At 47.4% G+C, this 25,368-nt stretch overlaps 1 protein-coding gene and 1 long non-coding RNA gene across 5 annotated transcripts in view; one reads left to right on the top strand and one right to left on the bottom strand.

Annotated features, from left to right (window-relative positions):
- Positions 1–3,929: 3,929 nt before the first annotated feature.
- On the bottom strand, positions 3,930–14,760 carry LOC139599497 (uncharacterized). Of its 4 annotated transcripts, none has more exons than XR_011682248.1 (3): positions 14,468–14,760; positions 11,978–12,324; positions 3,930–4,232 (listed from the first exon to the last, which is right to left on the bottom strand). It is a non-coding gene; the product is annotated as an uncharacterized lncRNA (long non-coding RNA). The 4 variants fall into 4 exon arrangements; XR_011682247.1 differs by having other exon boundaries at positions 11,997–12,324; XR_011682249.1 differs by having other exon boundaries at positions 11,997–12,224.
- A 4,538-nt stretch (positions 14,761–19,298) lies between these two features.
- The window catches only part of GNAS (GNAS complex locus), a 129,521-nt gene continuing 123,451 nt past the window's right edge, over positions 19,299–25,368 (top strand). Inside the window, exon 1 of the mRNA XM_071446924.1 lies at positions 19,299–19,651. Coding sequence (XP_071303025.1) covers positions 19,408–19,651 — 244 coding nt within the window. The 5' untranslated portion in view covers positions 19,299–19,407. The remainder of the gene's footprint in view (positions 19,652–25,368) is intronic.

Raw genomic sequence — 25,368 nt, 5'->3', positions numbered from 1 at the left:
CAAACCCCGGGTTCCCAGGGGTCCTCCCCTCCTCAGCTGCCTCCCGAGCAGGCACAGGCCCACAGAGCCTGGGAGGTGCCTCCTGGTCCTTTGTGGGTCTTAGAGCTTAAACCTCTGCAGCTGGGAGCCCAGCACCTTTAAAAGGAGGATGGTAACCACGAGCTCATGCAGCTCTTCAGATCTCCTCATTTCCTCCTTGGGGCTGTGCTGCTGTTCCCAGGATGGCCCAGTGGGAGCTGACAGGAAGCAGGAGAGTTAAGCATTGTCTCTGCCATGGTCCAGAGCATCCCTGTGGGCAGCAGTTTGCTGTGAAACGCGTGACAGACCTGGGAGCACAAGGCTGGTCTGTTGGTCTGCTTGTTAAAGTGAAGCTGGTGCTCAGTCAGGGCAAACCTGTCTGTGATGTGCTCAGCCTGTAAACCTTGCTGCAGGCAGGGCCTGTGCTGCCTGTGCTGTGTTTTGCCTGAGGAAATTCAGCAAATTATCCCATTTTGGCACTGTGCTCTCTGAACTGGGAACTGGCAACAGACGCATCACAGAGTGTTACCTGCTGCTCCAGAAAGATGCATTTGGGCAAAACAATAGTTGGGAATTAACTTGTGCTGGGCACTTCTGACCCTGGGAAGGTGCAGTAGGGATTTGGGTTCCCTCTGGGTGTGCTGGACCTTACCTGTAGCCTCTGGATTGGAGCTGAGTGTGGAGAGATCAACACCCCTGCTGTCCCTGGGGCCTGTGAGAGAGGGAGCACAGAAATCCCATCCTGTTTGTGTGGACAAACTTCTGCAAAAAGCAGTTTTTTGGAAAATAGTCTTTGGGACATCTAGACAAGCACCTGTGTTCCAAGGTTGTTCAGGTGGGTCAGGGCATGTTTTATTTTGTAGTTACCTGTGCACAAAGCTGCTACTGACCCCATTTGCTCCAGCTGGAGCAGCATCCATACAGGCAAAGGGCCCTCCTGTACTGCACTGCCCTCACCCTGAAGCTGCACAAGGGCACACCAGGCAATTAAATTGATTTTTCTCCATTTGCACGTGTAAGGGTTGGAATTAGTGCATCTTCCTCTTCCATCCCCATTGTGGTTTGTGTCTTGGAAATTCTCTTGCCTTGGTATGTGATGTCTCCTGGGCTCTGGATGGGAAAGCAATAGTTTTCCAAAACTGCTGTGCAGGGATTTTTATTTTTCCCTTTCATGTTTTCTTTCAAACACTTCTCTTACACAAAACCCACAGAGAGAGTTCCAGGCAGCGTCCACCCATATGAAACCAGACATTTTTTTCCACAATCTTTTTATAGATTTGATAATATTTAACTCGGCATGTATTAAAAATGTATGGAGTACATAAAATTCATTATAAATGTCACCAAACAGGCCAATGGCTTTTTAATATCACTGCCACAAGACTGTATTTTAACCTATTTCCTGTCTGGATCCATTCCAGTGGCAATTCCAGGAGGGGAATATATTTAGTCTATATTTACTTAGTCTGTTTAACTTTCAGTTAGTGTCTTTGGCTGATCCCGTGGCCGTGCTATTTTGGGATGATTTATACAATATTTACATTAAATTCTGCTAATATTTCCTTGCCTCTTGAAGTTGGATTACACTATTTACATCTCAAAGGCCCAAGTTGGAGAAATAAGCAGCTGTTCCAGGCACCAGAGAGACTTTAGTGTAGGGGAGGCTGCCAGCAATGAGACCATGAGTCTGAAATACTCGTGGAGGAGTTATTTAGGATTGGACCAGTCCTCCATGAAGGAATCATGGAATGGTTTGGGTTGGAAGGGACTGTAAAGACTGCCTGGATCCAAACCTCCTGCCACGGTCCCAGGCTGCTCCCAGCCCTGTCCAGCCTGGCCTGGGACACTCCAGGGATCCAGGGGCAGCCTCAGCTTCATTGCAAAACCAACTCCAGGTGTGAGGTGCTTCCCTCACAGGGAAGAATTTCTTCCCAATACCTAAACAAATCTGCCCTTTTCCAACTTGAAGCCATTTCCCCTTGTCCCAAGTCCCTTTCCAGTTCTCTTGGGGCTCCTTTAGGCTCTGGAAGGGGCTCTGAGATTTCTCTGGAGCCTTTTCTTCTCCTGGCTGAACAACCCCAGCTCTCTCAGCCTGTCCTCACAGGAGAGGAGCTCCAGCCCTCAGAGCATCTTTAGGGCCTCCTCTGGACTTGCTCCAGCTTATCCACGTCTGGGGATCAGAGGGAATTCCCCTCGTGTCTGCAGAGGTGGAGCAAAGCCCTCAGCTGAAGGCAATGGATGAGGAGTCTCACTCTGGTCCTTGTGTGCTGTGGCAGGAGGAGCAGGACAATGGTCCTGAGCTGTGTGATTGAGCTTTTACAAAGAGAAACCTTCAAATCACAGTTTGGATGCTGAGGTCATATCCCTTAATTTAAAAAAAAAAAATTAAAAATTGGATTTATAACAAAAATTAAGACAAAAATATATTCAGCATCACTTAACTGCAAACATGCATCACAGTTGGAGGGGAAAACATTCCTCCCTGCATAAATGGAAATTTACCTTCAGGATTGACCTGTGCAGTCATGAAGCAGCAACTGGATGAGATCAAAGTGCACAGAGCCAACCTCCCTCAATCCCAACAATATTTGGCAGAACAAATGATTCTCCTGCACTGAAGGCACAATGTAATTTAGTAGCCCAGGGAAAAAATCCAAACTGTGAAAATATTTGACAGCTACTGTTCTCTAGAAACCAAATTAGCTGGAATTTTGGTCTATAATTATTCTCAGAGGAATCTACAGATTTTTAAATATAGGAGATGGTTCCAACAGACATTCTTAATGGCTTGAAACTCTGGAAGCAAATCTTGCTTTGAAAGCCAGTGAAACTTTAGGATGAATAAATATTTTTTTTCTTTTTACTCAATTTAGTTCTCATTTTCAAGTCCATGAATTGTCTGCAGTTCATGAACAAAATGTTTCAAGTCTTCTCTCCTTGCTAATCCACTCTAACATTGGACTGAAGGACATTCATTGTACTTTAAAAATGTCTCATTTGTAAAGTTCCTCACTTCAATACTAAGAAAAACTTCATCAGTAGTAAGAAAAACCTACCTGTGGAGAAATAATCTGTCATCCAGAAGGATTTTGTTGGCCTTGGAACCGATAAAATTACATACAAAAAAAGAATAAAGGGCAGAGCCAAAGCAAGAATTGAAGCAGAAATTCCTGTGATTCAGAATGATCACGAAATAGAAATTCTGCCTGCCTTGGGCACCACAAAGCAAAGCCCAAGGCAGACAAATAAAACACCTCTGACTCCTCCATTTCATCGTCATGAAATATCCTGAGACATGGGGGTGGGAGGAAAAAAAAGAGTTCAAATGAATCATTTCTGTTTTCTAGGAACAAGAGGGTGAGATTGCTAAAGAGCATTTTTAGCTCCGATGAATAAATAAATAAATCAGAGGAGGGGATAATGGAGCTTTTAACCACTGCAGGTGTAGGTGGTAACAGAATATTGACCAAGTCTTTCCTGAAAGCTTTTGCTGACTCAGTCACTGATAATCCCAGTCTGGTGCTGATTTATGGGCACTGAAGGGATGATGTGAGTTAAATCACCTGAATTGCACCCCTTCCCCAACCCCTCTGAATTTCAGGGTGTGTTTGCCCTTACCCCTCACTCAGGGCACCACACTGTTGCCAGATTACCTTGTCAGAAGCTGAATTTTCTGTGAAAGGCCACAGAGAGGATGTACAGTGTGAAAATGAGAGTGGCACAGGGGCAGACACACAGACCCCACTGGAGCAGCCCCTGCCAGGGCAGCAGTGCCCATTGAGGACAATGACATCCCCTCTTCAGTCCACACAAGGGTCACATCCTGTAAAACCTAAAAACTATTAAGTGTTATTATATTTAATTTTTTTTTAGATTTTTTTTCAGTCTGATCACGTGCATACTGTGACAGGTAGTTTGGCTTTTGGGTTTTTATTGCCTGTTCAGAAACAGATCCCAGGGCAGTGACCATAATGAGAACTTCATTGAGTATCCTGCCTGCTGCTTCATTCTGGACTGATGGGGAAGGGATGTGATCTGCCTCTGATGAAAGATTCCTCAGGCTGGGAACAGAGCAGGGAGCAGGTGAGGATCCATCCCTGGCATCTCACCCTTGGTGCTGCCTGTGGCTCCCACCTCTCACCTTTCCTGCTGCTTCAGCTCCACTGAATTCTTCAGCCTGTGGTGCAAATGTGTGGGTTTGAAGATCTCTGAGCCTATCAGAAAAGAAGAATGAATAGACAATGATCATTTTGGGCACAGGTAACAGAAGGTTCTTGCCCAGTGGCAAATATTTCCCCTCTGCTTTCCTGCCCAGGTGCTGCTCTTCATGCTCAGCCCCAAAGAGGGGTAACCACCCGTTCAAATCACTAAAACAATCTAAAAATCAGAGGAGTCCAGAGCTTTGTGGATGGTTTAGAAAGACAAAATCTGAGGGAGCTGTGCCTGTAAATGCTGTGTGAGCTGCTCTCAGTGCATGGTTAGATTTTTAGCACCAGTTAACCATGGCATAATGGAACACAAGTTCATGCTTTTAGTCCCTCTATTAGTGTTTTTAATGTGATGCTCATGTAGTTGGAGGCAGTTATTGAGTTCTAAGTAGGAACATCTGGAAGAAAATAATTTTCCATGCACACTGAAGTGTGCTGGGCAGCAGCAGTGTTTGGGAGGGACAGAGTGGAAAATGTCTGGCTAAAATACACTCAGTGCCTTTGGGTGAGGGCAGCTCTGGGTGCAGCTCCTGGAGGACAGAGAGTTTCATTCCTGCCTGTGGAGACACATCCCCATCCTGCTGGGCTGTTTCCACCTCCCCACTTCATCTTTCCTGCTGGAAATGGCTCCTTGGCTCTTCCCTGCCCTGAGCTGCGGCCCAGCCAGGGCTGCCACCCTCTCCTTTGGCATTTTCTCATTTTCTGCACAGACACAGAGATGCTGCTGCTTCACCTGCATCTTGGAGATGTGGCTTTTCCCCCACTGGGCTCTTGGTTTGCTTCAAATCCTCACATTTCTTCTGTCTTAGTTTGATTAGTTTCATTCAACTAGTGGAAAACAAAGTTAAGGCAATGGCTGCTCTAAATTAGGTGTGCACTTTATCTGAACTCAGTGTCCTCATGACATAAACCTGTAACTGCAGTGATATAGAAGTCACCAGAAAACTCAGATTTGATTCAGAAAGTACTTAAGAAGTGAAAAATGTTAATTTTTTAGGTCTAAACTTTTTTTTCAACTAGTCTCATACTTTAATTTTATTCTATTGTATTTTTTTTTAATTTCCTGTCAGACCAGCCCTAATGAATAAATCCAGATTGCAAATTGGGAAATATTCTTCCTGAAGATGTAAGGTTAAACCAAAGCCAAGGAGACCCTGGCTGTAGGCCTGGTGTTTAAAACACCAGCCATTTGTTTGTTATGGGCATCCACACTCACACACAACTTTATTTTCCATCTGGCTGTCGCATTTTTCTCCTAAGACTGGGTATCCCATCAACATTTTCCTTCCTGAATCATCCTTCACAAGAAATTCCACAGCACTTCACCACTCCTGCCATCTGTCTGAAATCCTTCCCTGATAGCAAAATAGCATTTCCTTTGTCTTCAGCAGACTTGGCAATGGGCAAGCCCACAAACCTAACCCAGAGCCCTTTGTATGAATGTCAGAAGGGATGAGGATGGTTCTTAAGGTGTATTTTGTTGGATTTCACTTTGGCATGTGAGATGTAAATGCTGTGAGAGCAGGAGACTTTAATCCCTTTGGCCAGCAGGAATTGAGCCTTTGCCTTCTAAAACTGCCCCCTCCTAGAACACATGCAAGCTTGCAAGGCAGGAAATAATAGAGAGACAATTATTCATCCGAGTATTAATACTTCTTCTGATATGATTGTTTTTATTTTTGTGGAGCACAGCTTACTTTGGAGCTGGCCAGCCTTTGGAAGCTCTCCATCCCCAGATCTGATCTCCAAAACAGGAAGAGGATTTGACAGGCACATGCAGCACTATGGGCAAACACAAAGCACCACGTAAAGGGCTGGCCCTGGACCAGCTTTGTATGTGATGTTGAAACATTTGGTGTTCTGCTTAAGGTTTCTGCCAGGAAACATCTGTGAGATTCTGCTGCAGATAACACAAAGTGTTTGATCAATCCTACCTAGAGAGGCACTGGGAAAGGTTTCAGAATCAAAGGGTGCCCATGTTGGGATAGCCTGGGTGACCTGAGCCTTGCAGGGCTGTTTGCAGCACCTTGCTGGAGGTCCCCTCACCATTTCCTTCATCCATCTCCTCTCCACTGGCTGTCACAAACATCTAAACAGGAATTTTGTTTTAAAGAATCTTTTACACCCTGTTTATCCCATGCAGGTTGATGGATTATTTAGCTTACTGACTGAAGCAGAAGTCATTGAAATTATTTCTGGCTGACTGGCAAATACATTCCAGCCCTCTTTAACAGAGAAAGCCAAACAAAAATAGAAGGATGAAAGTTAGTGCAAAAGAAAAGCCCCCAAAGCACTCAGTGCAAACCCTGCTCACACTGAAAGCCTTTTCTGCTCCTGGTGAACAGGAGAGAAGCTTGCAGCAGAGCTTGGTGGTGCTTGGCCCTCCTGTGACACTGTTCCAGCAGCCTCTCAGTGATTAAAATAAGGCTCCAACCTCAGGGCAGGGTCAAGCAGCCCTGCTGCTCCTGGAGCCTCACACCAGGCTGGGGATCAGCAGGAGCTCAGTGGTGTAAGGGAAACTGCAGCTCACAAAACCTTTCTTTTTCCTTTTCCCCAACAAAATTCAATAGAGAAGTGACAGTTTTTCCTCCCTCTGGAAATCAGTGCTAATGGGCACTCTTGGTTTGGTTTCCCTGCTTCCCTGGTGCTGAGCCACACAGGACCAAAAGAGCAGAGTGTATTTATTCCAAATGCCACCGTGCTGCCATTGGGGCAGCACAGAAATGTCTCCAGTATTTAACTGCTGCTCCCTTAAGCAGCAGGCCAAGGATTTCCAGAAGAAGATGATGTGTTTGTCCCCTCCTGCAATAAGAAGAAAACAAATCTGTTGGGTGTGATGTTCTCACCACCCTGATTTGACACCTTTTCTATAATTATCCCCCTGTGTGGCTGCAAACACCCCTGGAGCAGGTGACTTATCTTGCTTTAAACATTGTAACTTAGCAACTGAGGTCAAAAATGCAGAGGATTGGTGTCCTGAACAGCAGTTGCTGCTCCTGAGCACATGTAATGTGTTTTCTCCTACCTTCCATGGCATCACTGAACTGGTAAAACCAAAGGAACATTCTGGGCAGCAGCAACTTCTGCTTCAGGAGCCAGGTATGGTCCTGGCACTCCTCAGTGTTGCTCCCAGCTGGGCTGGAAGGTCTGGGAGCAGGAGCCCTCTCCCTCTCTGTGCCATGTGCTGCCCTGTGGCAGCCCAGGCCTGTTCCCAGCCCAGCAGCACAGCAAAGCCCAGCTGAGGGTTTGCAGGAGCACACCTGGAGCGTCCCAGCCGAGCTGGGTTCCTGTGTGCACACATCAAATGCTCACGTTGGCACAACTGGCATTTAGTAAAACTGTCCTAAGGACATTTTAGTTACAGGTTACAGCCTCTGCTTAGCACAATGTCTAACTGTGCTGCTGAAGAGAAGGTCAGAGCAGGAGGAACTTGTGTTGTTTCCTTACTGTGCCCATTCCCTGTCACTTTTTGGAGAGATTCTTGTTTGTCTTGTGTCTCTCAATCACAAGTTGCCTTAGCAACAGTCAGACTGTGAATGCATGGAGGAGCTGCAATTAAACCACTCTTGCACCTTATTTTCCCCACAGAAATTGTAGAGGTACACAAGCAGCACCTTTCCTGGAGTGATGTTGAGAGATTTAGAACATTACAAACTACACAAGTCAAAAAAGGCAGCATGGTTTGGAGAGGATGTCTGTCCCAGTGGCCACAGCTTTTATAGGTGTAAATCAGGGAGTCCAGGTTGCAAAGGCTTTGTGTGGGCATTGCACAGCACACTGTGAGGTCTGAGCACTATCAGAAAATGGAGGTGAAGTCTAATTGCTGCATTTTTCTTCAGTATCAGCAAATGGCTCTTTTCCCCAGCAGTTAATTAAGTCAGCATAGGAAGAAGAAAGTTTCACTTGGCTATAAAGAACCCTCCCCTCCGGATTCCACGTCCTGTGCTGAAGTGCCGAGGACAAACCAAATGACAAGTGTTCCCAACACCAGTGTTCTCCTGTGCAGCCTCCAGCACTGGCCACTCCCTGCTCCAGGCTCTCCCAAAAAAGCCAAATTCTTGGGCTATGATAAACTGGCAGGGCTGGAACAAGCTCCCAGGATTTAATAACCAGAGCTGGACTTTGCGTGTGCCTGCCCTGAGAGGCTGACAGTGAACGCTCCCAACTGCAGGGATCCCCCCAGGGCCTTGGCCAAGTAATTCTGGTTTGTCCCTCACATCATTCCTCACATGTTTCAGGTTGAGGGAGAGTACAATACAGCACCAGAATGAAAACACAGTTTTACTTTGCTCTGAGAGGCTGGCTCACCTGGGCAGGGAGTGAGCAAACATGGAATTCCTCTCTCTGTGCCAGTGCGGGGCAGTCGCTGTGGTTCGAAGCCAAAGCTGATGAGAGCTGATTGTGTGATTGGAGGGAAGAATTCCTCTGGGGAGGTATTTAGCCCTGCAAAGAAACCTGGGACAAGCAGGATGTTCCCTAAGCAGGAAGGAATGGGGAACTACGCAAGGCATGAGCACCTCTGGTCACGAGCCCTCAAATGGGAATCTGAGAGGGAAACAAGGGGCATTGTGTGGGGTGGGGAGCTCTGAAACTGCAGCTGACTCCAGCTGAGAACCACCACGGCCTTACAGGAAACCCCACACTCGTTTGGCAGTGCTGCTGATGGTGGGGATGAGGTGTTTCAGCTCAGAGCCACCTCCCCATCACCCCAGGGCTCTGCTGGGGCTCTGTGGGGCAGCCTTGAGCACGAACTTGGCTCCTCCACGGCTCCGCTTTGGTTGTGACTGCAGCATTTTATCTCGTTATGAAAACTGCTGTAATCAGAGTGTCCTAGACCCTCTCCCTGCAGCTTGAAGGCAAACTGGGAATGTGGATTGTTGGTGCATTTTGAAGGGAAAACGCTCTGATAAGAGGTGAAAGGTTTGGAGGTAGCGAGAGGTTGAGATGAATGCAAATAAAATCTATTAACAAGAAGTTTTGGGTAAACTTTGACTTTTAGATAATGAGAAAGGGGTTGGTTTGTTTTTTGAAGTACAGAGAAGCACATTTTCCTGATTTCTCTTCTACCCCAAATGTAAAACATCTTTTATTGAAATCAGAGTAGTTATTGCATAACCAATGAAAGTAGAATTAATAACCTTTGATGAACAAAATCTCTATTTTAAATTAATCAATAACACATGGAAAAACCCTGAAATTGTTTTTAATTTATTTGAAAAATTGATTCTCAATTTTGTTGAAAATCAACAAAATTGTTGATTTTTATTTCTTCAGACAGAAAATTGACCAAAAGCCAGTTTAAAACAAAATAAAAGAACAACTGGCATGTTTTGTAAGTCAACAATTTTTTATTGCCAATTTATTCCATCAGAGTGTGGGGCTGTAAAATCTGGATTGTTAGTGGGATGGAGAAGCACAGATTTCAGCTACCTCTTCATTGCAGTGGGTATTGCCAAGCTAATAATGCAGTTACAGGGTGCTGCTTTCAATGAGGGGTAAGTTGTGCCAAAAAAAGCAACACTCATAAATTAGGTCATATATTCAAGTTGTCCAATTGTTTCATGTACCAAGTTTACTGAGTATTTTCTTTAAGGGTAAAGAATAACCAAAGGTATGTTGTACAGACTATTCTTCAAAACAAGTTTCCAAAAATAATAAACACAGGAAAGCACGTTCATATCAGTTATTAAAAACTCAGCTAATGGAATTTAAAGTAATTTTTTTTTTTGTAATAGAAGAGGGGAAAAAATTATCCTTCTTTTCCAGGAGAGCTTTCTATGTTAAATTGCACTCATGTATGAGAACTGTAAGAATGCTACAGTTTCAGCAGGATAAATGAAGTTATATACCATAGCCTAAAATTTAGACCATGCATATTTTACGAGTAAGGAGAAACCATTTATGAAAACAGGAATCCAACTGCTGATGAGGATGAGGTGCAAGGAGTGTCCCTGTGCCAACAGCAATTGTTCTCACTGCTTCAGAAAGGGGGCACAAGCTCACAGGGAGCTGCTCCTGTTTCCTTGCCCTTCAGCTCTCAGAGGCAAAGCACAAACTGTGTCCATCGATTGCTTTGCAGGTACATTTACTGTATGCATTTCCAATCATCAAACCAAAGGCTGGGATTTGCTTTCTGTCCAATAATCCTCATTTTCTCTGAAATGGGAACTATTGATCCCTTATGTTTCACTTTAATCCAGACTCTTTATTGCTGAACAAATTCTTTGAAATGTGGCTGTAGGATCATCCTTTCTAAATTAGAGTTTCTCTGCTTGGTTTCTTTCCTGATACAAGCAACTAGCAGAGCAGAAGTGCTCTCCACATTGAAAGCAAACAAACAAACAAACAAACCTGATTTTTTTATTAATACTCAAAAGTCTAGTCATTGAGTTAAGATGAATGCCCACAGTCTCTATGCAATTTATCCTTAAGTGCTTAACAGGCCAAGTGAAGAGACTTGAAAGAACATTCTAAGTAGCAACCCAAGCACCACAGAGGCCTGCATGATCTACCTAAAATAACTCAAACGCTTTTGAGGAATGGCTACAGTGTTAAATATTTCCACCTATTCATCCTGTACCAACCCAGCTCAGAGCAAACCAGGCTGGAGGCTGGGGAGAGCAGAGATACAACAGCACAAGACTTCTGGTTTATGTCCTTAGTAATACTCAAGGCAGGGTTAACTAGCAAGGCAGAACACAATTAGGTTGTTCTAGTAATGTTGGTAATGTTGCCTTACTCAGCAAATCCTCTTTCTGTCATATTAATTATTTGCTGAAGCCATTTGCTACTTAAACTGTGAAAGCTGAAATGCATCTGTGATTTTTCCTTTTAATCTTTGGCTAAGGATTTTGTAGTAGATAATCCAGCAGAGAGTGTATGGTGGGTCTGTGATTTCTTTTGCCAAATGTATCTGTGAATGAACCTTGCAGCTCTGAAAACACAGAGCCCTTTACAATTATTTGCCAAAAAAGCAATTACAAGCTGCTTGGAGGCTGGTACTTGTGTGCAGTCTCCTTCTATGTTATTGTTAGCTTTAAAGGGAATTAATCAGGGGGTGAAGCAGAGCTCCCATCCAGAGCTCAGTCAGGATGCTGGAATATGTTTGCACCCCTCAGCACATGGGTGGAAATGTTCACTTGAAACAATGCAGGTGGTCAGGCCATGCCCTGCCTCACACCAATTCCCAGGGCTTCCCCTGCCCTGGCAGCTGCTGCTGCTCCCACACAGGAAAGGGAATTATTCCAGGGACTGTGCCTTAATTCCAGCCTGGCAAAGGGAGTTTGTGTCTGTGGAGTGTCAGTGCTGCAGAGGAACGAGCCCTTCTCCAGTCCGCAGCATGAGTTAAGGAGCGACACTGGAAGCAGTGCACAAATAATCAGAATTATGACTACAACTGCAGGCTCCACACACTCATCTGCTCCTCTGCTCCAGCTCCAGGGTACTGCTGCTCTCAGTGGAATTTAATTCAGTCCATGTGAAGGCTGAGTGATGGTCAACTTTGCATTCTACACCTAAAATCTTGTTGGAAAGACTTCAGACTGGCTGGTGCTGGCTGTAAGGAAGAACTATTTCATAATGGGAGCACAGATGTCCTCAGCAAAAATTAATAAAGCTCATCAAAACCTCCTTTGCTGCCCAGAGAAAAACACTCCTTGAGATACAGAAAAGCACATTTTTAAATGGAAACCAAAGTATCTTGTATCATGTAAGCAAAGGTGTCTTTTTTGCCTCATGGAACTGTTCCTTACTATGAAAAGACTTCGTTACCTTCGTTGGTCAATTCTCTTGTAATTTTTTCAGCAGTAATAACAACAAGGAGAATCGTGAATGCTTTCCACTTCCAGGAGGGCTTTACAAATGAGAGACTTCAAGGTGTTTTTTCCTTGGCAGCACTGTTCTTTCACTTGAGCCTTTCCATTTGGTTCAGTGGAGGCTGCAGGGCTCCAGGTCAGCACAGAAGGACCCTCCTGGGTGAAGGGCAGCTGCCAGTCTCTCCTAAAAACCACAAGTTTTTTCCTTGGACACTCCAACCTGATGTGTTTTGGCTCTGTCCAGGCAAAGAGTTAATCCTTACTCTACAGAAACCATTGGGAAGCTGAAAAATACGACAGTGAAGTAACAGCAAAATTCAGCACGGGAGGAGGATGAGAGGGAACATTGTATTTGCCAAGGGTTTTTCCTGTTGTCGCACCAGAAGAGGAAAGGTGATAAATTCCTGATCACTCCCTTTTGTGCCTGCACCTGAGCGCTGCAGCATCAGCAAGGAGGAAGAAAAGGCAGAGATCTGAATGGATGAGACACCAGATGTGAGAAAGCATGGAAGGAAATAACAGCCAAAACGCTGAGAAAGAAAGGAAGCAGCGTCGTTCTTTTTTCACCTTTTAATGAGGCTGGTGTGAGCACCCCGGGGCCTCAGCAGCAGCTTACGGAGGGCCCTGGAGCCGCCAGCCCGGGCTCTGCCTTTGTTCCTGGGGGACACGGAGGGACGGGGAGCGCAGAGCAGGCACAGCCCGGGGCACTGGTGACATCTAGAGGATGTCACTGCGGCTTCGGGCACCAGCCGCAGCTCCGAGCAGGGCAAGGGAGGAAGGGAGGAAGGAAGGGAGGAAGGGCTGCCCGGCCATGGGCATCTCCGGCTGCCAGCTGAGCCCATCCCACCGTGCTGGGGCACAGGAGAGCGCCAAAATCCGCTCCGTGTGTGCCTGCCCTGGGGAAACGCTCCACTGCAGCTGCAGAGCCACCAGCGAGGGTGTGAACTGCACTACTGCGAGCAAGGAACAGAGCAAAACTGCTCCTTCACTGCTGTGACTGACTTAGCAGGAGCCTGTGCCTGGGGAAGCTGTGACACCGTCCCCAGGCCGTGACAGAGTGTGACAAGGAGCAGAGGCAGCTGCTGTGCCCTGGGAGCATCTCCCCTGTTCCCCCCACAACCATTGATGGTATCCTGCCCTGGGAGCAGTGCACAAATAATCAGAATTATGACTACAGCTGCAGTGCATGGACGCCTCTATTTCCTGCAGTGCCAATGACAGGCAGGTGTCACACAACAGAGAAGGTGCAGTGGGAGCTCCAAGTGCTCTGCAGGGCTGCTGCTTCCAGCTCTTGTGGGAATGTCACTGCAGTGCCTTCCTGAGAGCCTGGGCTTGCTCAGCCTCGTGGTGCTGGCGGCTCCCACTGTCCCTTGGCTCAGGAGTGTGCTGGCACAGAGGCTCAGGGGCAGGGCTGCCAGGCTGCTCCAGGCTTGCTGGCAGTGGGGACAGCAGCCTTGCCCACATCCCCTGTCCTGCGCAGCCAGAGGTGCTTTCATGTCCTGTGCTTTTTTTACCAGGAAAGTAGATCCCTTGTTTCTCTGACATTTTCTCCTTTAAAGCTGCATGAGAACAGTGAAGACTAGCAGGCAAAGTCAGCCTGACCCAGTGCTTCAATGGCAAATATTAAACTGCAGCACTCAGAGAAATGATGAAATCTCTACTGGTAGAATTTAACAACCTACTTACACTGGAGCCAACCAGGAGAGATTTATAAAGCTGTAAAATCAGCTAATTCTGTTTTAAATTATTTCAGAACCTGAACAGCACAAGCTGTCTTTAAAATCAAAGGGCAAATTTGACATTAAAAAATGAGATTATACATTGTGGCCAAAATTAAATGCTGTTGACCCAATCATATAACAAGTATTTGTGAGGAATAGCAGGGACAAGGATTTCTGAGATTGTTTCCACTCAAAGAGAAAATTGATGGTCGTCTCCTTTCCTCTCAAGCCTTCTAGAAGTCCTCTTCCACATGACATCCTCCCATGCCCACAACACCTCCCTGCTACTGGTTTGCCCTTTCTCTTGCTCACAAAGGGCTGTGAGGACCAAACCAGCTGGGCCCCACGTTTTCAGAGTTTTTCTCAGAAAACCCCTTGGGCTGCTGAGTCAGGCCTGGGACTTGCCACACTTCAGGTTTTAGTCACCCCAGGCAGAGCTCTCTAACTCTCCATGCCCAAGGCTGGCAGAGCAGCCTGCAGCCCTGTCACCCACTGCAGCTCAGCCTGGTGTTAATTCCGTGAATAAGAGCCTGACACACGACACAGGGTTTGCAGCACGGGGCTCCCAACCATAGCAGGATGCTGGCTGAACTCCAGCACGTACAGTTCTCTGCTTATTACACTAAACATTGCAGCTATGTTATCCAAATTGTACATCTGAGTAAGAGTTTGCTACTTCAACCGAAACGCTGTGCTCGGGGCTTACTTGCTTTTTCCAAAAGGCTGTGTGATGTTTGCAGACACTGATTCAGAAATGAGTGTTCGTGTCCCACTGCTTTAATTACTCACACGGAGCGAGGAACGCGCTCGCAGTGGAGCAACACGGGCGGGCTTCAATTTATCCTTCAGCGAGGCGACTCGTGCTCCTTCAGGAGCTGGAAGGACGGGGTGGGGATTGTCTGTTTCGCAGGGATCACGGTCATTGCCGGCTGAGTTTCGCGGCTGCTCGCCCTTGCTCCGGCCGGCGCTGTCTGTCCGTCCCTTATCGCCGCCCGTCCCTCGCTCCTGCCGCTATCTCCCTGCGTGAAACCACACGGGCTTGTTTTTTCCTACCCGGCTCGATAAGAGCCAACAGATGTCAGTGCAGCCTGAACAACACGGGCCGTGCTCTGCCCGGGGCTCTGCCCCTGCAGGAACATCCCCGGTGGGAGATGTCCCCCGGGACACCGGGGCGAGGGGGAGAGCGGCGCCCGGGACGGGACCGCCGTGCCAGGGGAGGCTGCACAGCTAAAAATACCCGCAAAGTATTTTTAAAAACACGTTCGAGGGTCCTTATAAACACACAGAGTTTTGTTGACAGAACAAGACTGCTCATTTATGCTGTGTATTATCCTTGAAAACCTGCTCTGTTTGTGCAGGGAGTCCCATGACAACCTCGGCTTGCTGTGATCTCAACAACAAATGTGTCCCTTTATCTGCTGGAGAGGGACAGGGGGGCAGCAGGAAGTATCTGCAGGCTGTAGGAAAAGCAGTTAAGAAATGGAAATAAGCTGCTTTATCAAAATATTGCTTTGCTGTTTTCACAAGTGCAATCCCAGTGGCTTTCTAGCCCAGCTCAGGGCACCTCTTCTGTGGCAAGTCGATGCTAGATTTGTGTGTAGAGCCCAGGAAAACCAGTGGGATTGGCTCCATCGTCTGGTTAAGTGATGTCTGAATGGAGGGAATTTGACAATGGGGTTTCATCTTTTTGCCATAAATATGTTTTCAGGTGACAGCTCTAGGACAGAGAAGGCCTCTCTAGGGAAACTCACTCATGGTCCATTACTGGGGGTGGGGGGGGGAAAGTGAAAGCATTTTCATATTTCTGAGGCAAACTGGGTCATGAAGCCACAAACCAAGATAGTCAGGGGAAAACCAACCATTAAGATAGCCAAGGGGAAAGGTAGCGAGTTTTATTGTATTTGAGAGTGAAAAGTTTGTACTTTGGAGTTTGGATGGTGACAGTGGCTGGTTCTGTGCCTGGTCTTGTATCCCTCACTGCAGTGTCAGGACCAGAAATGCTGGATGAAAGATCTCATGGAAATCTCACATCTGCACAAAGAAAATCAGGATATTAGTAAGTTGGATGCTTAACTACTCAGCTACACACCACACACAGTGAAGTGTAGAGCTTTGCTCCTGGAGCCCTGGACCTCTCCCTGTGGCTGATGGGAACCAGGATGGACTGAAGGGTGTCGGTCAGAGCTGGCATTTAGACCAGGACATTGTCCCCTCCCCAGCTGTATCCACATGCTCCGGTCTCTCCAAACAAAGACTTTGCCTTTTTTGTACTTGGAATGGTCTTCAGTGTCGCAGATGGAGGTGGCTTTGCTCAGCCCATGCCCCATGAGCACAGGTGGAAGCTGAAAGCTGCTGAGCAGTAACAGCAGCACAGTTTGCTGACCATGTCTTGAGTCACTTTGCCATGCCTAGAAGCACCAATACCTCTTGTCATTTTATATCTGAAATACATTTCAAATGGAGCTGATTCTACCTATCGTGCCTTATCTGTGCATCATGATGTTTACTTTACAGATGAGACACCTTTTAGGTTAAGAGATGTGATGAGGGCAGTGATGGTGGCTTTGTAGTTATAGGTATCAGGAGCTCTTGATTTTCAGACTTCTTCAGAAAGAAGACAAAAAGTTAACAGCTTAGATTGATACTTTAACAAGAATTTAGGAACCCATTATTGAAATTGGGCACTTGGCCACTATTTTCGACCTAAACTAAAATGCAGGAAACAGAGAAATGACAGCAAAATAAGAGTTAAGAGAAGGAAAGAACTAAAAGCAAAGACCAGATAGAATCCTCTTCAGCTAAAATTAACGGAAAACTCTCACAGTCTGTAGTGGGTGTTCAGTCATATAAACACTGAGCAAATCCCACAAATGTAGAGTCCTCTCCTTATGCCCTAAAAAGCCTTGTTATGTAACTGGTGGCAGGATTTATTTTCAGGGGTGCTCAGCCCCCTTTGTTGCTCCAGCCAGACTGTGCACAGCAGCCTCAGGGCCCATTCCAAGAGCTAAACCTTTACTCAGATGTCTTTAACCACCGTGCCAGGCTACAGCCACCTCCACTGGAAAAGCTGAGTGCAGCCTGGGCCCCAGAGAGCCCTGCCAGTGGCAGGGCAGTGCCAGCAGCAGGGCTGACATGTGCTGCTTTGCATCAAGAAATGGGGCTTGTGGACCACTCATTTTAACAGCAGCGGGAGTCTCAGTTATCAGTTATTTTCCCTCCCAAAGTACAAATAAATGCAAATTTTACTCATCTACATTTTTCTTGCTGTCGTGTTTCCTAGTGTTGATCCAAGTTTTTTTGCCCGTGTGTTCATGTCTCTACTTTTAACGCTGCAGTCTCACAGTTGTTGCCTCTTTTCTTAATACTTTTTGTATTATCAGATGGCCCATTCTGCTTTTTAACCTCTCCATCTTTTCCCCACCATTGCAGGTGGTAGAAACAACAGAATAAACATGCAGAGATCTGCAGCTCAGTGCTCAAGGAAAAGACAACTCTCTCTACCCCCTTCCTCCCTCCTGAGAGTCAGGGAAAGGCAGATCTTGAAGGTAATTTCCTCTTCTGTCTTTGAAACTGTGTGTGATGTCAAAAACTGTCACTCTGTCTCATGCAGCCTTCACCCAGGTGAAACATGTGAGTTCACCCTTGCTGTCACTCTTGGCCTCTAATTAATACTGGTGTAAGCAGGGAAGTGACACATTGGCATAGTTAACAGCTGGAATTCAAGTAACTACATCCATGCTGTAACCATGGGCAGGGCCACAGCCAGGGCTACAGCAGGATGTGAAATTTCTGATTTCCTGAAACAAGTAATTTGTAAGTTTTATGAGTTATTCTAGGGGTTTGGAATAATAGGATGCGGGAAAGTCTGTTTTCCACTTTGGAATCCTACTTTATTTTCAGATTTCTACTTCAGAGGATGGACATTACAGGCAAGGTGGGCTTGGTGTGCTTTGCTGAACTTGTCACCTGCACTGGCAAAGTTTTCAGAGTAACCAAACCAAGACAGGCTGACCTTAAACTTGTCTTGCTGTGAATTGCACCAGCAGGAAAACTCTGCTTGCCTACCTCCAGAGCCAAGAGAACAAATTTATAGGCTGAATGTTCCTACTAGTTTGTCATTTTAGTTTTTGGGTTTGTTTGTTTTCTTCACAGTCCTCAAGACAGTTCCCTTTCCTTTTGGCAGGTGCCACATGGACAGATCCCCACAAACCAGCCTGTTTCAAAGAACTGTCCTGTCTGTAAGTAAAAGATTTGTCTCGTCTCAATGTCTCTCCAAAAGGCACAGGAAGAGAAAGAAAACTATTAATAATCTTCTAGGCTGACCTTTAAATTTTCTTGTTATATTACATTCTCAGGGGTGTGTTCATCAGAAGAACGAACTCTGGGTCCCAGAGGAAAAGGCATTACAACAGTGGAGGCAGAATGAGTCATGTGGGCATCTTGAGCCTGATGTGAGATGGATTTATTCCTGCAACAGGCAGCAACTGCTGTCAAATCCTGGGCTAGCAGTGATGTGCAAAGTGAACTTCCCTGCTGCGTAGTGATTTCATTCTTACACATACTAATTACTGTACCACTTGCAGGAGATTTTGAAAGAGAAATTTGCATCAAGAAGACACCTAACTTGTGAGCAAGCACCGAGAGGGGAAATGGAGATTTCAGTGAGAACCACATGGGCTATTTGCAGAGGACAGGCTACAGCACAGAGAGCTGATTGCAAAGCTTCAATTCCAGAGTGCAGGATGTGTGGCCAGGCCCCAGAGAGCATTAGTCATCTCATAAGTAAATGCTCAGAGCTGGCCGGAGATGAGTACAAATACAGCATGACAAAGCTGGCAGTGCTGTGCACAGCCCGTGCTGCCAGGGAAGGGGGTACAGCCACAATCAGCATCACCACCCCAGGCCAGGTAAATGGAGAGAACTGAGAAGCTGAACGTGAAGTTTGCTGTCAGAAGGCAGATGTGGTGCCTCCAGAGGAAGTTCATCAATTACTTCTCCACTGGATGACGGCATTGGTAGAAAATAACAAGTAGTCACTGACAAACATGTGTGGCAGGAAGTGAATTAAAAATGGGGCACGAAAATGGCACAGATCTTAGTGTCCTGCTCTCCAGTGGGCTCGGGTGTTGTGTCGAGGAGCTCAGGCGCAGTGTCCAAACCAGACACGAGCTCTCGGCGGAGCAGGGCTCTCCCTGGCACCGCAGCATCCTCACGATGGGATGTCGGCTCAGGTCCCGACCTGGCAAAAGCCAGGGTGAAACGTCAAACCGGCGCTGGCTCCGCTGCCTTGGGGCAGCGCTGACCCCCGGCTGTCGCCGCAGAGACTCCGCGGGTCCCCGCCGGGCCCGGGACGCGACCCCCGCCGCAGGTGGGGGGCAGGCGGGGGGCGCGGGAGCCGCTCCCCCGCGGGGCCGGGCTGCGGCGGGGGCCGCTTTCCAGAGAATACGGTAAACATGTCCGCATCACGTGCGGCCGCTCCCGCCGGCCGCGGCGCGGGACCGGCCGGGAGGGCGGGACGGGACGGGACCCGCGCTCCGCCGGCCGAGCGGGGCCGCTTTAAGAGGCCGCCGGGCGCCGCCGCCTCGCCCTGCCCGCCCCGGCGGAGAGCGATGCCCGCGGCGCCGTAGGGCGGGTGGCTCCGGCACCATGGGGCTGTGCTACAGCCTGCGCTCCCGCCTGGCCGCCGCGCACCCCTCCGCGCCCTACGGCAGCCGCGGCGAGCCGGACACCCCCGCGGCGGCAGAGCACGGGGACCCGCAGGTGCGGCACCGGCTGCGGCAGGACCTGGTGGCCAAGGAGCGGGCGGACAAGAAGCGGAGCAAGAGCATCGACAAGACGCTGAAGGCGGAGAAGCGCGAGTACAAGCAGACGCACCGGCTGCTGCTGCTGGGTGAGCGGGGCGGCGCGGTTCGGCTCGGCCCGGCCCGGCCCGGCAGGTGCGGGGCCCGAGGCCGCCGCCGGTGCCCGAGCGGGCGGAGGGGGCGGCGGCCGCGGGGGCACCGGGGCGGGGCGGGCGCGCACGTGGCGGCGGCGCCGGGCGGGGGCTCCGGAGGCTCGGCGGGGCTGCGGCAGCGCGGGGGCAGCGGGGCCGGGATTTGCCGTGCCCGGCCCGGGGTACCGGGGCTGGGGGGCTCCGTGCCCGGCCGCGCCCGCTGCCGTGTGCGGTAGGAGCCGATGGCCGGCCCGAGGGAAGGAGCGCCCGCAGCCCAGGTGATGCTTGGCCAGAACGCGGCCGCGTGTCCCCACGCTGTCCCCACGCTGGCGGCTCACACCGAGCCATGCAGCGGGACCGCGGCAGCAGCAGCAGCAGCGCGGGCGGCTCTCCCGTAAGGAGGAAGCCCGAGTTTCCGTGTGCGGGAGCGATTTGCCGTGGTCCGCTCCGCCTCCCCGAATGCACAGCGGGCAGATGCAGCCTCTCGGGCTGTGCGGTTCCATCCAGTCCCGTTCACCAGCCCTTGTTCCCTGCATCGCAGCTCGTCCCTGCCCTGGAATGCGCAGGGCTCACGGGCAGGGATGCTCCTGCACGGTGACAGCACCGGCATTGCCTTCCCGAGGGTGCCCTATGGAAAGGCGCTTTAATTATGCAATTGTGTGATGTCTGAGCTTGTGTAGTACACGACCCCAACCCAAACAGGCTTAGAAAGTCAAGTATTAGACTTCAGGTAAGTCGAAGGAGGCTGGAAATGTGTCCATTCCTCCACCCCTCAGTGCAATGCAGGTGGAATACAGGTTACCCTGAGCATCTTGGAATAGTAGAGAATATTTTCAAATGTTCACAAATAACTTAAGCGCCTCTTGCCCTTGGAGCGTGTGTGGTTCTGCAGGGCATAAACAGCAAAAGTTGGCCTTCATCTTATTGGTGTGTGTTTGCAGCCTGTAACAGAGAAGCAGAATTTTAAGGAGCTTTAGAAAACAATATTGGACCTAGTTTTCTGCATCTTGGTGGTAAAAATTTCTATTCCAGAAGCAGAGCTTCTTTTGATGTGGTTGCAGCTATACTGATGCAAGTCTGTTCATAAAGGTGTCCCTCCTTCTCATGGGAAGGGGGTTGAGCAACACTTGTGGGAAGAGTAAAGCATCATGTGCTGTGACTGTTGGTAAGGAATCACACCTCTACCCGACGTGCATTCCTTTCAAGCACCCCATACCTGTAGGTGTGTTACCATTTGGTGTTTTAATGTATTTCTAGTTTGTTCTGTAGTGAACAAGTGTGTGAAGGAGGAGCCGTGAGAACTTTTCTTTCTTTGTAGATTTAATAAGTCAGAAAAAATCCAACAGCAGGGCTAGTTTTGATGTTAATCTGCAAGCCTTTAAGTCATAAAGGCTATCTGATACAGGCTTCTGTAGGCAGTATTTCAGTTGCCTGGTTTTTAATAAAGAGCTGGGTTTTGCTGCAATGACATTGAACACTGAGTGGGTTAAACAACACATCTGAGTGGTTTGGAGTTGTCTATGGTGAAGCCAACAGAGCCTTCTTTGTCAAAATACTGATTTATAAATCTGATGGATATGAGTCAGTGTTATGCTGGCAGTCGTTTATTATATTTCAGCCTGGACTTGAATAGCAGGAAGTCACTTTTTGGCCCTCTTGTAAATCTTGGGATGCCTAAGAGACCCATTTCCCTGCTCCTTGCATGGGGACTGTCAGTTTTCCAGTTAGCTTCCTTCCCTTGCTGCTTCTCCCCTGCATCCCACTCTCACTGTTGCTTTGAGGATTTTCTGTTTCTAACCTGGAACATGAAGTTTGGGGTACATTTGGTGATCCTCCATGTACATCAGCAGGGATTGCTGCCACAGCTGAGTGTGTCTGTGCTGGGATTGCACACACAAATTGAGCAGGAGGGTGATGATGAATGACGGGGGCAGGAGCATCCAGCTGGGATTTAAAGCTGCAGCTGAGTCTGCCTCTAAGGAATGGGGTTAGGGTGGGGAAAAAGTGCAGAGCCAGGAGCTTAAGCTGCCTCCTTAGAGCCAGGAGTGTCTCCTCACTTGGGCTGAAGCTCAGTGGCAAAAGCTGCAGTAGATACTTGGAGTTCTCACTTGTGTTCCCAGTTTTTAGGCTGACGTGCTCCTGTAGGAGTGCATTGCTGCCGTGGACAGCAAGGGACACTGGGGTGCCAGCTCTCTCTGTAACAGATTTGAGATGAAAACTGCTCTGATGCTTCAGGTCTGTGCTGTCCCCAGGGCTGAATTATTTGTATCATGTGGCTGCAGTGGCTGTGCGCTTCCAAGGGCTGTGCTGGGAATGTGGAGTGTTCCTTCCTATGGCCGGGCTGTGCAGGACAGGGAGTGCACAAGTCACTGTGCCTGTGCTCTGTGGTTTGGTGTTGTAGTGTGTGTGTAACTTACACAGCTGTTACTCAGAGTACCACTCACATTGTGCTCTTCAGCACACCTGATGCTTATGTTCCCACATTGTAGTTCCTTTTTTTGGGAGGACAAGTTCATCATTTTATCCAGGTGCTCAGGGGTGTGTGGTGTAGTTACTCAGTGGACAGCTTTATGCCATTAATTGATTTAGGTTTCTTTAATAATTTTCAGTCCTTTTCCATCACCACTGCTGTATAAAATCCCAAGCCCTGGAACTTCTTTTAATTTCAGTAGAGCAAAGATCTTGCATCTGCTCTGTTTTGGAGGCAATAATCTGACTGTACTTGCAGCAGAGCAGTGGGAGGTTTTTTGCTTTGTTTTTGTGAAATGCTCCACCAGGTGTAATCTTATTGGATTTTGTTTAGTGAACTGTACAAGTCACAACTTCAAGATTACAATCACTGTTTTGTTGGCAGCATAGTGTGAGTTCAGGGATACTACTGGGAATAGGAGGTGATTTTTCATTGCATGGGGTTGTTTTTTTGTTGGAGAACAATCCTGGCTCTAAAAGTCAAAGTCTGTGGTTATGGGGGAAAAGATTTTAAACTTTGTCATAAAACAATTCTATTACCCATGTGCTTTCTCACTTGTGACAGTAATGTGGGTTTTCCTCTCTCTATATTTTTTTTTTCTTTTAAGGACTTGAAAGTATGAACCTGGTTTGCTCTAAGAGAGTGAACTTGGGTTGGTCCCCTCTCAGTGCTTTACCAATCTCTGTGTACTTGGCTTTTTCACTCTCTCAGGCTGAACTCTCGCCTATGTAAAAATACTTGTAGCTTATTCCCATCTTGAAAAGGAACTGGAGAAGAAGACACCAATACATGAATAGAGATATATGCACTTGTCATCCTAAATATTTATATTAAACTGGAGCTTATAAAATAACAACCATTCTGTATCTTTCCTACATCAGTGCTTAAGTAAAAATGGTTTTAACAGAAATATTTATGCTGATGCAAATACGAATATAGGGTATGGAAATGGGAAGTTTTTATGGGGAAATATAGAGAAGAAAAACACACTTTAAAAAGTAGGGAAATATCAGTGTGAAGACTGGCCACAGTCACCCTCTCTGTGTGTGCTGCATGGTGAGCCCCAGCCTGCCATATAATTAAGGACTGTTTTGTATGGTTTACATTGTATTTTCTTCCCCAAGGCTGGTACTCCATTCAGGGCACAAGATGGATGTTGTGTAGTGAATGAGCAGCTATTCAATATTCTTATCCTCCTCATACAATGTGTCACCCTGTGCCCTATCTCCATCCATACCCTGTGCTGAATAAAGAACTGTTGAACTCCTCATGCTCTAGCACTGATCACTGCAGGGACTGAATGCTCCACAAATGTCAGTGCATGGCACTGCTGTGAAATGAGGTGGTACCCTCCTCCTTTTGTGGATGCTGGAGGGGGAAATGCCACCAAAGTCTAAAGCTGAAATTGTCCAAAGGCACTGCTGATTTTATATCAGCCCTGTCACTAATTTTAATCCATAGAACCCAACTTTTTTTTTGTGGTGTTTTTTTGGTTTTTTTTTTTTTTTTTTTAGTAAATACTTTCTGTATTTAGATCATGGACCTCATTGTTGTGAACACTCAGCACTTTTGCAAAGGGAGTTTCAGGTGCCCTAAGTGCACCCAGGAGTGAGAAGCACAGCTGGTTATCCCTGGTGGAAGCTCTGTAGCAGACTGAAGCTGGCCTGGTTCTCCAGGGCTGCAGATAATGGGAAATCCCACAAAATATCCCTTCTCTTGTGGTGATTCCCTCTCTTGCTAGCTTACAGGGAGGTGGTTATTTTGGCACTGCTTCTCTTGGGATGGTGTGGGAGAGGAAGACACCCAATCATAAAGACAGGCATGTGCTCGAGCACTCGACAAAATTCCATCTTGTTGACAAGATTTTAATTCACTTGCAACCAGTTTGTTTCTTGTGCCCCATGTATTATGAGCTGCAAGAGAGGGCACACACCCAGCTGAAAAGCAGGTTATCCTTATCAGAAGATCATGTAAAAGATGTACAGGACAAAATAGACTAAAAATTGTAGAGGGAATCTTTATCCTGGTGCTTCCCAATTTTCAAGAACAAGATTTTTCATGCTAAACATCTTATACCAAACTTCCCCTTTAAGAAAAGCAGGAATAGGACATAAAAAATCCTAGGGAATGCCTGTGATGTGTGTATCTTGTAGCACACTGTGATACCAGCTGCAGAGGCAGCAGTGTGCACTTCCCCAAATGGACTGGCTTTAGTGGTGAAGGAATTACAATATTTTCCAATAGGGCTCCCAATAATTACCAGATCCTACAAGAACACTTGGACATGGGAATATCTCAGTGGTTTCCATCTGCCCAGTACTTCCCAGTGCAGACATGACAATCCTGCTGTGGACAGCAAGGAGGTGGAATGCTAATTATGGATCTTCCTTTGCAGTGAGGAGCCTCTGCACAAGGAGTTCTACTCAGTTCCCACTGCTGTATCCAAAATGTGATGCCTTTTCAGTCAGTAAATGGAGATCTTCTGGTTTGGAATGTGTTCACCACAAACAAAAATAACTGGGAAGCTTTGCAAACTTTAAGAAAGCTTTACCCAGTGTGCAAGCAATGCTGGCTGCAGCTGTGATGTGATTTGTGACTGTTTGCTGAATCTCAGAACAACTTCATGTCCTCAGCAGTGGCACCTCTATGCTTTAGATCATTTGGTAAAGTAATTTCTCTCCTGCTCTGATTTTAAATTTCATAGGAAGGGGAAGGCAAACTACTTCTCATGTCCTGTTTTGTTCTGTTTTGTTTTGGTTGGTTTTGTTTTGATTTGTTTTTTTTTTTCCTTGAGAGTTCCTGATAGTGACTTTCCTCCACATAAACAGAAAGATCATTAGCCTCAGGCAGACACATGGTGTGGAGAGCTCCAGCCAGCATATTTGAAGTCTGGCAAAGTTTGAACTGCTTCAAACAGGGTCTGGCAGTGGAAGGTGTCTGAAAAGCTGGAGCTGCACTGCTCTGAGTGTGTGAGGATGGAGGGCTGCTAATGGATGGCAATGCTGTGTGAGGCAAGGTGAATGTTCTCTACAGGGATCTGGACTGCAAACTAATGACTTTCACAGTTGTAGTTAATGCTGAAGGGATGCTCTGTGCATGTGTAAGCCTGAATTTTTGTGGGAAGGGGATGAGGAGTCTGAAGGATCCCCAGGACCAGCCGTGCCTGTGCAGTCACACTGCAGCATTAATGTACATAGTTTCTCCC

Source organism: Agelaius tricolor, unplaced genomic scaffold (genome assembly GCF_023055355.1).
Source record: "Agelaius tricolor isolate 1412-34295 unplaced genomic scaffold, bAgeTri1.0.p SCAF_23, whole genome shotgun sequence".
NCBI lineage: Eukaryota > Metazoa > Chordata > Aves > Passeriformes > Icteridae > Agelaius > Agelaius tricolor.
This window is presented reverse-complemented; position numbering and strand designations above follow the sequence as displayed.